We start from the raw sequence: 16302 nt of genomic DNA, 5'->3' as shown, positions 1-16302 counted from the left end.
TGCTAAAAGCGCTACATTAGTTCAGGACCTATTGAAATGTCATCAGCTATTTTTTTTTGTGGAGTCTATCGTGGCAGGGGTTGGCTAGGTGTAGTACACAGATGCGATGATAATGTTGATGATAGTGACGATTGTGTTTCTTATTTTTCTAAAGTGAGCTCGTCTGGCTTGTATAGTTTAAATAATTTAATAAACACGTTCATTGAAGCATCCTTCCTTTCTTGCTCTATGGTGATCCTATATCTCTTCATGAAATCAGTTTTTCTGTTTTTCGCGTTCATGTATGCATCTCTAGGTTCTGTGATCTTTTACAATTTTCTCTGTTAGTACACTAAACATGCCCCTCTCATCTCGGCTAACTACCTGTCCGTCCTTCTATCATCACTGAATCTATAGGTGTCTGTATGGCGTGGTTGAAATAGAGAGCTTGATGTGAGTGTACCATGACGTTACATAACACAACCACAAGAGCTTCGTATAATATATATGAGAGCTCTCGTAATCACAAGGTAAGAACTTTTAAAAGAAATGAAAATAGTTATTCTCGTCATGTTTTCTTCATGCTTATATTTGTTTGCCAATATGAATCTGGAGGGCCTTCGGTTCTGCCCTACATACAAAAGAGACGCTACTGTGTGTTACAAGACGACATCTTTTCTTTATGCTTATCAATGGCTCCCGCAGTTGCTGTTCATTGGAGACTCGACCAACCGGGGCATGATGCACTACGTCATGGAGCGCCTCAACGGCTCCCTGCAGCATTGGGACAAGACGCACGACCTGCGCGTGTACGCCAACCTGAACCGTGGCGAGACGGCGGTGGCGTTCGCGTACTACCCGCAGTTCTGGCTACCGACTAGCCAAAGACCCGTCTTCGACAAGGCACTCTACCAGCTTATCGAGAGGTATGTCTTCAAACGCTTTGTAGCTCGTTCGCTAAAGATTGCGACTATACCTCGTGTATTGGTCTTTGAAGTGCAAAAACTTTCTCAAGTTGGTGAGACATAATTCAGTATTAGAGAGTTATAGAATACCGGGCTTACCGGGATACCAGGTGTACCATGATACCGGAATCGAAGTGCGCATGCGCAGATATGTGCGTCACCCGTACCGCTTGCCGTACGCGCAGTATTTTTCAGATTTCACGTTACCGTCGTAGCGTAGGTGTACGTAGTGTACGTAAACATGCGGCACTCTCGGACGCCCGCTTCGAAGTGATTTTGGCGTAATTGTTTAAAGATTCACCTTGTTCGCAGCAAACGACTGTTCAAAGTGGCTTCGCTTGCCTTGAGTTAGCTTCGGTGACCGAGTATTACGGATAAGTTGGCGTAGTTTTTGAGATAGCTTCCCATTTCGAACGTGTCTAGGCCTAACTACAAGATCGATGTTAACAAATCGGCAACATCGATTTTTTTCGTGTTTGGTGCATGGTTCATAATTAATCACTTTTATTATCACTAAAATAGACTTCTAACAATGCTTCGTGCGGTGGCATAGGCAAACATTCTCGCTTACATTTCATTTTCACTGTTTATTTTATTAACCTTATAGTAGGTGACGCCACCATCCCAGCTGGGGCGCGTAAACCACGTAAATGCTATCCCGCTAAACTATAAGACGCTGCCCACAACGTACGTTTGCTGCACGGTATCGCCATTTCCTTAACCTAGGCTATCACGCTAACGCTAAACTATAACTGTCTTTTATGAATAGAAACAGCGCAACAGACGACGATAAACGAAGGTACCACGCAAAATGCTGCGTGTGTTACCAGTCCCCGTCTATTGCACTGTTATATTTTATTGTGGATTAGTCTGCTTTGAAGCTTGCGTACGCCCTCATCGATACCATCTGCTCTATAGTCAGAACATTTTGCCTTTTACCACAATCGTGCTCACGTGTTTGTGATAATGAAAACAGTCAACAGAGCCGGTAGAAATGATGCGCTTTACGGGGCTAACTCTTGGCTGGTAAAAAAAGTAACACTCAAAGTGAATCAATAGCGGTGAGCATAGAAATAAGTCGTTGGTAATCTGATCATCGCCGGAGCGCGTCGTGCTTTATGTGATAGTTATCGGATGAACTAACGCTATACCGATGATGCTTTCGTGTGCTCCCGAAGTAACTTGACTACTCGGCTCCTGCGCGTAATCTTAAAAGAACATTCTTAAAAAATCGCGCAGCTCCCGAAACATGGAGGTCTGGGCCGAGTGGTTCTGACAGTTCTTGTGGCCCGAACATATGAAAATGAAGAAATAAGGAGTGCGTGACAGTCCCTACACCCGTACTTGGAATGCTGGCACGCGCGTTGGTACTAACACAATAGACCTACGCTGCAACCTAACCGGCACCATAATGACGAAGTTCTAAACTGTTTACCGCTAATGTTGTGCTCGATGGAACGTCGAGGGCAATGTCAAGGGCGTGTGTCTCGATACGAGCATGCCGCGATTTTCGCCCCCAAAAATCTTCTAAAGAATGTTACTACGACCACGCTTTGCGACATTTATCACATAGGGTAATAAAACGCATTGCGAAACCGGTGTTTTGTTCTGGCTATTAATATATAGACACGATGTGTGCTTAGATACACCTTCGGAATATTTGTCAGATTACAACGTTACTGGTACTTGCTGTGGAAAGGTGGTGGATCACACTATGCACGGCGTCCCCAGGTTTGCTTAGCTTTCGAATTTATTTATTTATTTATTTATTTATTAGAATACCCTCAGGGCCCGTAGGGCATTACAGAGGGGGTGGGTACAACATTTATGACACACAAGGAAAAAGAGACAAAATAAAGAAACAAGTGTCAGATGCGCAAATCAGGAAGGCAACATAAGTCAATTAAAAATGACGTACTTTCCGTATCAGATGGAATTTCCCTCTTGACAATAACGCTCAAACTGTGTGAAACCCATAACAAAAGTTGAGCGATTGGCTACTAACTACAATTGCATTGGTGAATCATGGTGTACGCTTTTCTGAGCCTCATGAGTTGGTGGCTGCTTCACTTTAGAGCACTGAGCCCCTTCTAGGTGTTTAGCTTATTCGTGGCTCTCGCGTCCTAATTCAGGTCGAAGCCACTACAGAACAATTCAAACACAGTTCTCATCGTGGGAGGCGTCCACTGGCTGGCGACTCAGCACCTTTACATGCTGGTCAAGGCACTGCGCGGGTAAGTAACGCTTTCAGTCCCTAACACCCTCCGAAGCTGGGCATATGTGCCAAAAATTTCAGCATGCTTTTTCTATGACTTTCGCGCGTAAAATTTCATAAATAAATAATATTATTATTAGTGACACTCCTTATTGTAGCCTCAAATGTGTATGACCCATCTATTATAACGCGTGTGTGCCGCAGTATATGCCGCTTTCGCTTCATTTCTGAAATATAAGCTGTTTTAACGCGGCATCTTTAACAGATCGTTTAACAGAAGTTCCAGTGTCGGCATCGGAGTGGGAGTCGTTGGTAGTGAGCGAGAACTATCATCCTATCCATGACCGAAGTGTTGAGCAAATGCACAAAATTAGGCAGATCCCACGTACCATGAGACTCGAGGTCTCGCGAGGCTCACTTTAGTGTTTTCTTTTGTTGTTGTTGTTGAGTGAAACGTTGCGAAATGACGCTAAGCATACGTACGAATAGCATACGTCCGGCTATGTATGTCGAATAGCAGCACATGTTTCATATAGCCAATCGTTTACAGCTGCGTCACGATGTGACGGGCGACATGGGCATTAACAATATCACAAGCGGTAAGCTGAAACGTAGCGCCCGCTTGCGAGGATGGTAACCTTATAGAGAGTGCTAGACATACGAACTTCAGTAGACGGCGCCTTCGGAATGTGAAGGCTGATTGCGTTATCATGACGTACTCTTGAAGGTGAAGCTCAAGCGTCCTCAAATTATCTAATGGCCTAAATGGCCGCTTTTGAGAGAAGTAGATCAATAGTATTATCGGGTCGGATAAAGCACCACTGTACGTTGAACTTTGTACATAACTATATTTGTTACGTTTTTCGCATATACGGTACGTATTCTGTGCAAGCGTATTTAGAGTTACTTCGTCTTTGTCACTACATTGGCTTCCCTTTCGTTCCCTCTTCTGTGTCATAGGGACCACCTTCAAGGTATCAAGCTTATCATCAAGACACTGGGAGCCGGGTTTCACCAGCCCGTCGAAGGAATACACTGCCTCAGTATGGTAGGCATCGCACTGGTTAAAATAACCACTGCTGCGTATTAGTTCTTGGGCAGTGACTTCACGTTTCAATTTTACAAAGCAATATCAAGGCAGATGTTTGTTTTTATAAAGCGCAGACCTTAATAAAATAGTGTTTACTTTTATGTTTATTTAAAACGATCAACGTTAATTCCAAGATGCTGGTAGCATCTGCCACCTATTCAGCTATATAGAGCATGAAATAAATTGAAAGTTTCATTGCTGAAAATACTCATATTGCTTTGGTCTTTCCACGTGTTCATGAGAATGTCCTCGTGACAGTTAACTAGGCTATCGCCGCTGTTTTGCAAGTCAAGCGAGGCATGCTAATCCTTTTTTCTGAAAAACACTATATATGTCGCACTAAAGACAGTGCGTCGGCTTGCTGTACGCAGTTATACAGATAAAAATTATTCAAAAAAGGTACACAGAGTCAAAAAGAAGAGACGACATAGGAGGCTCGTAGGTTGTCATGTTTCTTCTTTTGGGTCGGTCTTTTTGAGTTATACAGATTCTTGATGATGCAGAATCAGCAGAGCTAGATGGCCACAGTTGTTGAGCGCATTTTCGGCTAGATAAAACGTCGGAATTTGCATCTGTGACGTCATAGTGCGTACCATCTTACGCATCCAAAGAAACAAAAAAAAACTTAGCACAGGTTTTTCACCTCTCTCCTAACCCTTAGAACGAACAGAAGAAGCTGATGATGCAGAACCTGTGGTTAGCAGAGTTCGCGCGCCACTACGACATCGACGTCATCGACACCTTCAACATCACGGTGGCACGCTACAAAGACTTTCTGCAAGGAAAATGTGCTTGCCACTTCCACAAGGTACGATACACAAGGGTGTAATTTTCATTTAGCGTGTTTTATTTTTTTAAATGGTTATCTGCTTACGCTTTTTTCGCGCTACACTTATGGCACGTGTAATTGATGTGCTAGCACTGCAGACCCTTCATTATTATTACTGGACTTACTTACTGCCTCTCAGAAATCTTGATTTACGCGTGATGGCGACGGCCCACATATTCTCGCAATAAAGTCATTCAGTGTAAAATGTGTAATATGTAAGGTTTTACGCACCAAAACCAAGATATGATTATGAGAGATGCTGTAGTGGAGGGCTCCTGAAATTAGGACTATCTCGCGTTCTATAACATGCACCGAAATCGCACAGTACACTGTGGACCTCTACGATTTCGCCTCCACTGAAATTGTGAGCCGTAACCGTGATTGATCCGCGGCCATAGGATCAGTAGCCAAGCACCCTGGCCACTGATCCACCAAGGTGGACAATAACATCACAGACAAATAAGGCAATAGAATATCAAGAAGTTCACGTTGCCCGCGTTTAGAATGCTCAACGTTTAGATATATCTGGGGCTTGAGCACTTATTATGACGCGGGATCATGTATGAAACACAGAACTCAATTACACTTTAACTGTGTGCAACAGGCTCCACTCAATTTATAGAAATGAATAACATAGCATGTAACAATAAGCAAGACGAGGAAAGAAAAGCGCGTTATCTACGCGCTTCGTCGTTCCGATTACTGCATCCCTCTTCTGCAAACATCATGTGTAATAACAAGACATTACGAGCTCACATAATTCCCGGATATTACGTGGTATGCTCTGGCCAGTTCATAAATAGATGTGCCCGTGAGGCCAAAGAGTTAAAACGGATTTAAAGAAGTAAAGGCATAGAAATAATGGAAACGGAAATAGCCCATTCGTTCATCATCCTTATAAAGGGGAACGTTGAATGTATATCCACCTTAACATTGCCTTCGAACTTCTTTCTGAAGAACTAGAGAGAAGGATCACAGCTGGTGCCGGTTTGCAGGTGGTCCCCGTGCAAGCGCCCAAGAACCGGCCTCCGGGGAAGCCGCCGCCACCGCCTACGTACCACGTTGAAGGCGACATCAACGCCGTCTACAGTGAGATCCTGCTCAACCGCATATGCGCCAAGTATGCCGAGGACAGCTGATAAGGCACCTGGTCGAGTGAAGAATGTTGTTTTTGTGCTTACGGGATCGCTGGACGCTGCTGCATCCCGCGAGTTGAAGAAACGGCGAGAATGCGTGGACTACTACTGTACGCGTGTCGTACTCCGTCACTGACTCTCAGCCCCTCACTACAGTCGTCTTCAGTTATTACTCATCTGCTGCCAAAGTGTTCGCGATAACGCCACACCAGCAGAACAAAGCGAGGCTTTTGTAATGTCAGGAGGGAATTCCGGTATATAGTCATTAACGAAACCTGTTCCACTTTCATTCAATGTCCGCGAAGCGCAGGTCTTGAAAGTTGCGTAGTTGTACCACATAGTCATGAAAAGACCGGTGGTTGTAGATTGTTTAAAACTGTTCGCAATAAGCTAGTTGCTTTTACGAACAGATCGATAATTATCATCATTTGAAAGCCACCTATTCATACACATCACTCCAAATAATGAATGTGTTCGCTAGAAAGATATGTGGGGTTTAACGTCCCAAAACCATCATATGTTTATGAGAGACGCCGTAGTGGAGGGTTCCAGAAATTTCGACCACCTGGGGTTTTTACGGTGCACCCAAATCTGAGCACACGGGCCTACAAGATTTCCGCTTCCATCGGAAATGCAGCCGCCGCAGTCAAGATTCGATCTAGTGACCTGCGGGTCAGCAGCCGAATACCCTAGCCACTAGACCACCACGGCGGGGCAGGAATGTGTTCGAAAAAACCAGTATGACGCCCTTTTGCACGAATCGCGAAAGCGACAGCCTCGCTCGTTAGCTTGCTGATTCACTTTTTACGCTTGATCGAGACACCTCCGTGACTCGAGTGGGTTGCGAGTTCAGAAGTCCGGAGGGGCCACGCCCAGATGACAAAAACGCGGCATCCGATCGCCTCCACAGCTAAAGGTATAGTCTCAATTATGCATTCGGTAGTGTTCGCCGAAGGTGGTGTTACCGGCATTCCGGCACATGATGCCATTCTGGAGTGCGTGCGCATTGGTGTAGAACTGCGTGTGTGCGCATTTGAAAAGAAATGTACCAAAGTTGTACCAAATCATAGTTACTTTTTTACGATAATTTCGATGAAATATAAGTTACAGAGTGTCGCACATCGCATGACAAAGTTGCTTCAGAAAGAAAAAAAAAGAACATGAAAGTAAAACGGAGAAGAATCGGCAATCTGGTCACATTAAGGCATAACGTGTGAACATAGGCATTGCCACCTTGAGGATGACTTGCTCTCCGCTACAGACACTTGCAGAAACATCTGAACACTAAAAGGGAACCGGTCACCAATAAATTATCAATATATAACAATTACGTAATTATACATAATTAATCAAATAATCAGCCAGTCAGCCAACTAATCAATCAATTATTCGATTACTGTATTAATCATAACTAAAATGGACAATAGTTTTTATTATAATAAAGTATTTATGCAACTAAGCAAAACTTCTCAAATAGGGAAAAAATTTACCGAAGCCGCGATGTGTTCCGAAAGCGAGAATTCCCTTTCCAGGTAGATAGTTGATGATCACTGAAAATTAGAACCTGCTACGGGACACTGTCCTGGCCTTTCTTCTAGCACCGCTTTTCTTTTACTGCTTCCAATATTCAATCGTCGCCGTTCTGTCCGAGTGAAATTTCGAAAGAGTGATACACTTTTGTGCGTTATACACCCAGACACCTCTTTTTGTTCCGGTGGTGTGGCGATGCTCTGGCTGTAGTTATTCAGCCATGTCCAATACGTATACAAGCCAAAGTATCTGCTTTTATAAAGCTACTCGCCTTTTTTTTTCACTCTCTGCACTAATAGTGAGACCGAGGGCCCACAACAAAAATTCTGCCCTGTGTCTCTAGCACTGCACTTGACACATGAATATTAGTGGTGTAGCAAACTTTCGTAGGTACTGCGCATTCGCGATCAGTGCTTGATGACCTTAATCGCGTTTCTTCACTGAAGTTCTCGGATCTGAAGTGATGCAACGTTAGAGTTTCAAAAGCCACTATCGATAGTTCATTGCAATATCACTCGCCCCCACACGTAATCTATGTGGGCTATGTTCTACTACAGTGTTCTTTTACGGGATGCTTTCTACGCGGCTAGCTTCTTAATGCTTGAGAATTCTGTGTCGGTGATGGTTGCGAAAATAAGTGTCTAGCCATGCAGCCGATCCCTATGTTGATCCAGAATTCACGAAGGGCGGAGAACGCATTTGTCGCCCGGGATAGCATTCAACCTATTGCAAGAGAGCGCTTAGTATCATATGCCACAACGATACAAAGTGAGGATTGACACTATTAGTGGTTGCTTAGCACATTTTTTTTTCAGACGAAAGACGTCTTTCTTTCTGTTTTCTTTTTTTTCACTTAGCTTGTGGACCAGAGAGTGAGTGTCGCACGAATAGCGGTGGCCTTCAGAATGAGTGCGAAGCTCGCAGAATGAATGGGTTGAAGCTGTGAGCAAGTGGTACTTCTGTAGAACTGCTAGCATTCTAAATCGTGCCGCACTGTTTTCGAACGTATACAAGACGATTGTGAGCAGCGGTGTTAGGAATTGCAATAACGTATTTACAATATATGCAGGGTTACTCTGCGCTAACACATGCTTTCGTCATACAATGTGAAGAATATTGGATAAGAATTCAGAGAGAATTCGCAGTACTAAGGAAGACTTACAACGTGGCAGAAAGTAGCCAGATACTGCCAAAGAGACCTTCGCGCTCTTCTCAAAAAGCTTCGCAGATAAAAAATAGCCCTGGATGAGGAGATCGAAACCGGTACCATCAGCTGAGCGGTGTTGTCGCTCTATAATTTGAGTTAACTAAAAGGCTGGCAGAGTACTAGGCGAGACGGAATGAACAAAAAGCGCAGGAACGTTGATTATGGCTGAATGAGTTTTGCACTATCACTGCGACAAATTATCATACGTGAAATCTTTTCAATGATGAGCACGTGCTGGATTCTTTTGTGTGTAACTTCGCGCTACCAATGCACAAAATTGGTTTTATCAGTAACTTCGCATTCAGTTGTGATGGGTGCTACAAGGGTTGTATTTCAAGAAAGCAAGGTGAACTGTATTCATTGTCAAGGTCAATTACAGCCAAAGCTGAGGCTGAAAGTATAGGATGTGAAAACCAACTAAAGGTGACACTAACAATTCATAAACTGGCTTTGTGACGGCGGTCCTAGCCAGTGCTGAAAGAAATTGTGGTGATGTACAACAGCGTAAATAATGATAGCAACTGAGCAGCCTACATTGAACAATCTTGCAACTGATAATCATTAGTACTGTCTTTCCTATTTGACGAAAAAAAACAATCATTTGGAGAGAGGAATTTTTGTGAAGAATATCTGTAAATTGAAATGATAAATACATTTAGCGTTGATCATATTTTTTTTCACATGACCTGTTCCCATCGACTCACCACATGCAATGTATTTCAATAGAATTTACGCGCGTGGCAACACGAGTGTAGGTATTTTATGCATGATCACGGGGCAGGTGATTATCGTCAGCAATTTTACACAAGTAATCATTTTGTGTCATTGTGCTAAATAATAAAATGAAGTTTTAATGTAGTCGCTCAGACCACTAATATTAGCCAGTTGTTGATAATGGGAGTGTAGAATGGTGTATCTTCTTAGGTTCTGAACCACATTCTTCAATCTAGCCGTCACGCTTCAACTCGACAAAGTTGTGTGAAAAAAGTAATCACGGAAGCTCACAGCTATGTAACGCTATATAAGAGTGATAACTAGTCATATTCACTCATTTTGAGTACCAGAGCCGCAGTTATCTACGTCTAACCAAAAGCTCTATATACTACTAGGCCGCGTTCAGCAGCGTATTGTATTTGATGCCTTTGCGAAGACCATGAGCTGCGCATGTGCCAGAACGAAAGTAATATATATGGGATCGCCTCGCTATCGCAACACATAGTATTGTATAGTTGAAAAGCATAGCTGGTCAAACGCTGATGTTTGGATACAAACACCGTCCTGCAATATTAACTGGAGAAATGAAACACTTAGAAGCTTGTAGAGTTAGAGAAAATGTATTCGTGAGTTTCTTTTTGTTAGACCTTACACGATGGATATCTGATAAGCAGATGCTTCTCTGACGATCTTGGAACGTTTGAGGAATGGTGTGAAAGCTGCTGAGATGATGAGCAGCGAAAACCTAGCCGAAAGGACATCTATTTTTCTCTAAGAGACAGGAATCTGCTGTTAATAAAGAATGTTACTGAAAAAAGTGTGTTTTTTATTGTTCAGTCGCCAACATGTCTGATCATGAAGTGCACATGTATCAGCTCAAACGCTCTCTGAAAAAAACTTTTTGATGTCCCTCCCCCCCCCCCCCCCCCCATCCCCATTCATTAATTTACGGCTATACTTAGTTGTTAAACTCCTTGCCTTCTGTCTCTGTTTCTTCTTCTGGTTTACGCTTATGCAGCTTCTATTCTTTGTTAATAGTCAGCAACATAGTACGTGATTTACTACTCCAATTACTCGGCGATCAATTCGATCGCCTAATTGCATTCTTGGCGCAAAGAAAACACTGCGCTGATGGTCTTCCTGAAAACATGCTGCAAGAACATCACATGACGGAGGCGGGGGGTAGGGAGAGGGTGTGGCGATATAACTGGCTGTAGTGTCAATGTGTTAGCCAAAGTAGAAATTCCCGGTACATGAAATCACAGGACTGAATATCCATGCTATAAGATACACCTAACGTAAACGTTGTCCGTATAGGGGCATACGAACTCATGTGACAAAGGCCCTACCCACTAGAGTAATACACACCAACGACGTACAAGAGCCGTTAAATGCAATATGAACAGGTTAATGACGGCAACACATAATGATGCGCAGTGGTGTCGGGGACAATGTTCGTAGCGTTGAAAAACTAGTTTATCAATTCTGATATATATATATATATATATACAAAGAAATTAAAGTTGACTAATGGGAAGCTGGAGGCTGGTATAGGAATTGAAGATGCAGCCGTCGGATGCGTTCGTAAGCGCTGCAATCTTCAGCCAGGTTACCCGTTATTACCCCAAATAGTTTAAAAGGGCTACGAATGATAATCCGCGTACCTTCATTGGCCGCTTTGTCAGTTGGTTTCATCAGGCTGAGTCGAACGAAGAGAACGAGACCTTGATTCATTCCCTTTCTTTCGCAAATTCGATTAACCTCTGTATGGCTACCAAGAATGCCCCCTGGATAAATGGAGATGGCGTCGTTGCGCCCGAGCATTTTGAAAACACTGCAAGTGAGGCCCACTGAAAGCAACTTGTGACCACACTGATTCCGACGTCTATCACAGTTATGATCGTTGAATAACGAGATGGTGGAAGTTACAACGGCATCGACTGCCCAGTATACAGACGAGCAACCCGCTTGCCAGCACAAGCAAACTCTTTGATGCACACCCGGCATTAAACAGAAAGCAAATAACGAACAGAATAACTTTGCTCGAAAATGTCTCGATGTTTTCTTACCAGTACTAGCACTGTCTATAGCGTTACTGATATCGCAGTAGACTGGAAGGTAATGAGGAGGCGATGGTAATGAGGAGCCAAGGTAATGAGGAGGAAGGTAATTAGAAGGTAATGAGGAGCCATCGTAGGCTGCTCAACACCTTTGATGGCTGAGGCAGCAACTGGGCGTACTCCCGGAAGTGAGGTGGAAGCAGGTCCTGAACCCACTGCTCAAGGTGTTTGATAAGCAAAGAAGGGAAGAACAGAAGCGCATTGTGGTGCTAAAGCACACATACATTCCTGCAGAAATCGAGAGATGGCTTCGGAAGGGACCAAAGTTTGCCGTTCCGCCTCAAATTTCTGCCCATGAACTTATCGGACTAAACAGGGACTTGTCTGTGAAGGCCAATGAAGACCGGCACAGATGCCTACAAGATGGTATGAACTGTTTATCGAAATGTGCACCGCAGAATCAAGATAGACCTAAAGTTAATGGCTTGAATAACATCGTGTCGTTCTTTAAAAACCACAAAATAACGTTAATGCTAGTCGACAAAGAAGGTTGCTTTGTGGTCATGCCTGAGGGAGCATACAAAGAAAAGGCTTTAGCGGCTATCAAGAAGAACTTCCGCCCAGTTAAGTTGGGAGCGACTCGCGTGAGGTCTAAGTTCACTGATTTTCGCACGAATGCGGGGCTTACAATGTTAGCTAGGGACATAAAGAACAGCAAAAGGAGCAACCTCAACGTTTTTTTCTCGGCCAAGACACACAAACCGGATGTACCTTTTAACACTATTGTTAGTGAAGGAGGGTCTTGGCAGATTAACGTTAGCAGATTTCTTCAGAGCAAGCTAAACAATCTCGTGGTGAATGACCCTTTCCGTACGAAGGGCTCAAGTGATGTGTGCGACTTCTTGCGGTCTCGCGTTACTACAGGCAACGCCTTTTCAGTGGATGATGTAGATCTGTAACTGGTCTTAACACTCATCTCATCTGTTGTGCGAGTATCAGACTAATGAATCTCATATCTTCGCGAAAGAAACAACCGGGTTCTAACTTTTCTTAGCGTTGTAGTGACTGCGGCCGCGCACCTGTGTTCTGTGATACGACAGGGAAATGTAGATTCAAGGATCGTGTAATTGATTGATATGTGGGTTTAAGGGTCCCAAAACTACCATATGATTATAAGAGACGCCGTAGTGGAGGGCTCCGGAAATTTCGACCACCTGGGTTCTTTAACGTGCACCCAAATCCGAGCACACGGGCGTACATTTCTGCTTCCATCGAAAATGCAGCCGCCGCAGCCGGGATTCGATCCTGCGAACTGCGGGTCAGCAGCCGAGTACCTAAGTCACTTAACCACCGCGGCGGGGCAAGGATCGTGTAGCACGTCAAACCGAAGAAGCCTATTTTATCAGCAAAGCAGGGGATGAATGTGTCGAGATACCCTCGGTCACTGTCACACCTGTCCCGTTTATTAGGGAGGCGATCGCCGGGCTAATTCCAAGAGCCGAAGTATCGGCCCCCCGAACCGCACCACGAAAGCGTGGACAATTTAGAAGTGGTCCTTATTGGTGCGCCAGCGGACGCCGGCTGTGGCCCAAAGAACAAGACAGAGCCGAGAGTTGATAAACAAACAAAATTATATTCTCATTAACGGCAGATCAAAAACAATACACACGTGTGCACACTCCACAATAGTTACATACAATACGTCACCAAACAGACAATGTACTACACAGTACAATCAACCACACTTGAAACAACGGACACAGACAACAATGCGCACTACAATGCAGTCGCATGCATTGAACAACCAAGACACTTAAAGACTAAAGAGATATAAAACCTATTCAGTCCAAAGTCCTTGGAACAAAAGTCTGAATGATACTCTTCCGAGAATCACTCACTCAAAGTCCAGCGTTGTTGTCGTTCCGCAGCTCTCGAAGTTCTCTTCCAGGAAACCTCCCGTCTTCAATTGGCCACTCTTCAAACTTCAACTTCTTCGCCGGAAATCCGTCGGCTTCCCACACGCAGCTGTTGCCCGCGTCTTCGCTCGATAGCGGTAAACCCACGCTCTTGCCTGTAGCTCGAGCCGTCCCTACGGACCAAAACTTCGCCGACTACACGGCGGACTCTCTACGCACTCTGGCGCTCACTTCCGTCTCCTCCTGTTCCGTCACTACGGGCAGAACCTTCGCCGACTCCACGGCGGAATCCCTACGCGCTCTGGCGTTAACTTCCGTCACCTCCTGTTCTGTCACTACGGGCAGAACCTTCGCCGACTACACGGCGGAATTCCTACGCGCTCCGGCGCTAACTTTCCGTCTTCTCCTGTTCTGTCGTCTCGGCCGCTCGATTAAATACCTTCCGCGCCACCTTCCAGAAATTTCTGGTCATTTCGTCAGCGCGATACGCGGCGAAAGCTGGGAAGAGGGCGAGACAGTTGGAATGCCCTCTCCGGCCGGTGAGTCAACTCGGTATGGCCCCGCCCCCTTCGTTTTGGAAAAATCGCGGGCTTGCTGGGCCGCCGAAGTGGGGTGAGGAGGATCGTCTGCGAAGCCGTGCTTCGGCGGGGAGAACGCGCGCCCGAAAGCCCTGGATGTTTGCTTTCTTCTTTTTTTTTTCTTTTTACCTCGCGGCGTTTCTGCCGCCCGTTGTCGCAAGGATTTGGCGGCGCGCTCTTTTTTAGCGCTCGTTCTGTGACAGTCACACAACTTCCCATTGAGTTAGCTATCCTGAAGGCGCGTGATCAAGACAATATTTGTCTGCTAGCGCAATTGCTTTATCAAGACATGTATATCTAAGCGCTTATGTATATCTGGGTTGTTGTAATAAATTCTCAGTTTATAGTTCGCGCCGGAGGTGTTTTGCATCTCTCCCTTTGTGCTACCGTTTCTTGCACGCCAGCACCTTAACCAGCACGACAGAACACCATGTACCTGAGGCACACAGCCACAGAAAAAGAAATCTCCACCAAACTATTTCAACACAACCCGGAGACATGTATACTTGTTCACAAGCAATATACCGCCCAGGAAGCCACACTCCCCACAACACCGCCTTTCCCATACACGATGGTGTCGGTGCTGCCTATAAGGCGATCTGACCCACCTGTTCATATTTTAAACAGTTACTGTACCCCAAAGCTTAAGAACGTCACGTTCAGCGCAACCTTCACACAAGCTATGGAGGTGGCAGGAAGGGACACCCTCCTGATCGTCGGCGCCTTCAATGCCCCAAGCAGGTTATGGGGTTACCCACGAGAGGACACGCGTGGAAGGAGGCTTGCGGAACTTTTTTCTACACTTGGATTCACCCTCCACACTGATCCAGCCAGCCCAACACGTGTAGGCAACTCTGTTCAACGAGATACTTGCCCTGACCTCACAATTACACGCAACATACGCCATGCCGACTGGCTGAACACACAGGACACTCTCGGTAGTTATCATTGTGTATTAAACACAACCGTGTACATGCGTCCCTTAAAACGCCCACTTACACAAGCTCATATCCCAGACTGGACAACTTTCCGCACCACTATACTTATTGTAAACCCTCTCCAGTCGGGATACGACACCTGGTCTAAATCACTGACGTCTACACTGAAACAACATGAACGGCTGATACAGCTCACGGAAACTCAAACGGACGTGGACAACCACCTCCTCCATCTTTGGCAGGCCCGCCGCAGCCTCACCAAACGATGGAAAAAACAGAAACATAACAGACGCCTCAAGAAACGCATCCTAGAACTCACGGAGCAAGCTGCGGAATATGCTGCTCAGCTAGCCGACACTAACTGGGTGGACAGGTGCAACACGGCTGCACGCCAGATGTCTGGTCGCAACACGTGGCGCCTGTTTTGCGCTCTCATCGATCCAACACAAACACGCACGGAAACTCAACGTCACTTACATAAGGTCATGCACAACTTTAAAGGAACGACAACACAGCTGGCAAACACGCTCAGGGACCGATACTTGTGCACCACCAAGGACCCCCGGACGGCCGCATACTCTTACGCAGGCAAAAAGAACACGCAGTTGGACACCCCGTTCCAGCTCCACGACCTCCAGGTGGCCTTACGCAAGATGAAGCGTGGCACTGCACCAGGGCGTGACCAGGTTACGGTCAAACTGTTGGCCAATCTTCCCGACGCAGCCTACGCCACGCTCCTCAAATACATCAATAGCATTTGGGATGGAGAAACTCCTCTCCCTCTTGAATGGAAATCAGCTCTCGTGACCTTCATCCCGAAGGCAGGTAAACCTATTGACATGGAGAACGTTCGCCCCATCTCCCTCACGTCTTGTGTCGGCAAGCTGATGGAAACGATGGTGCGCGACAGACTCTCCGAGTTTCTAGAAACACAGCACACTTTTGCGGACACCATGTTTGGATTCCGCCCTCAGAAGTCAGCCCAGGATATACTTCTACAGCTACACCATGCAATATTAGATCCTGTTGAATGCCCCCACAATGACAAGGCAGTCCTGGCCTTGGATCTTAAAGGGGCATTCGACAACGTCAAGCATGAGGTTATCCTTGACCACCTCAGTCAGACCAACTGTGGTTATAAAACA

General features: G+C 45.3%; 1 protein-coding gene across 1 annotated transcript in view; it reads left to right on the top strand.

Annotated features, from left to right (window-relative positions):
- The window catches only part of LOC119173811 (cadherin-like and PC-esterase domain-containing protein 1), a 139657-nt gene extending 133436 nt beyond the window's left edge, over positions 1 to 6221 (top strand). Inside the window, exons 19-23 of the mRNA XM_075894525.1 lie at positions 685 to 905; positions 3077 to 3178; positions 4120 to 4207; positions 4911 to 5057; positions 6074 to 6221. Of these exons, the coding sequence (XP_075750640.1) occupies positions 685 to 905; positions 3077 to 3178; positions 4120 to 4207; positions 4911 to 5057; positions 6074 to 6217 (702 nt within the window). The 3' untranslated portion in view covers positions 6218 to 6221. The remainder of the gene's footprint in view (positions 1 to 684; positions 906 to 3076; positions 3179 to 4119; positions 4208 to 4910; positions 5058 to 6073) is intronic.
- Positions 6222 to 16302: the final 10081 nt, after the last annotated feature.

This window comes from Rhipicephalus microplus, chromosome 5 (assembly GCF_043290135.1).
Source record: "Rhipicephalus microplus isolate Deutch F79 chromosome 5, USDA_Rmic, whole genome shotgun sequence".
In the NCBI taxonomy this organism is placed as follows: domain Eukaryota; kingdom Metazoa; phylum Arthropoda; class Arachnida; order Ixodida; family Ixodidae; genus Rhipicephalus; species Rhipicephalus microplus.
This window is presented reverse-complemented; position numbering and strand designations above follow the sequence as displayed.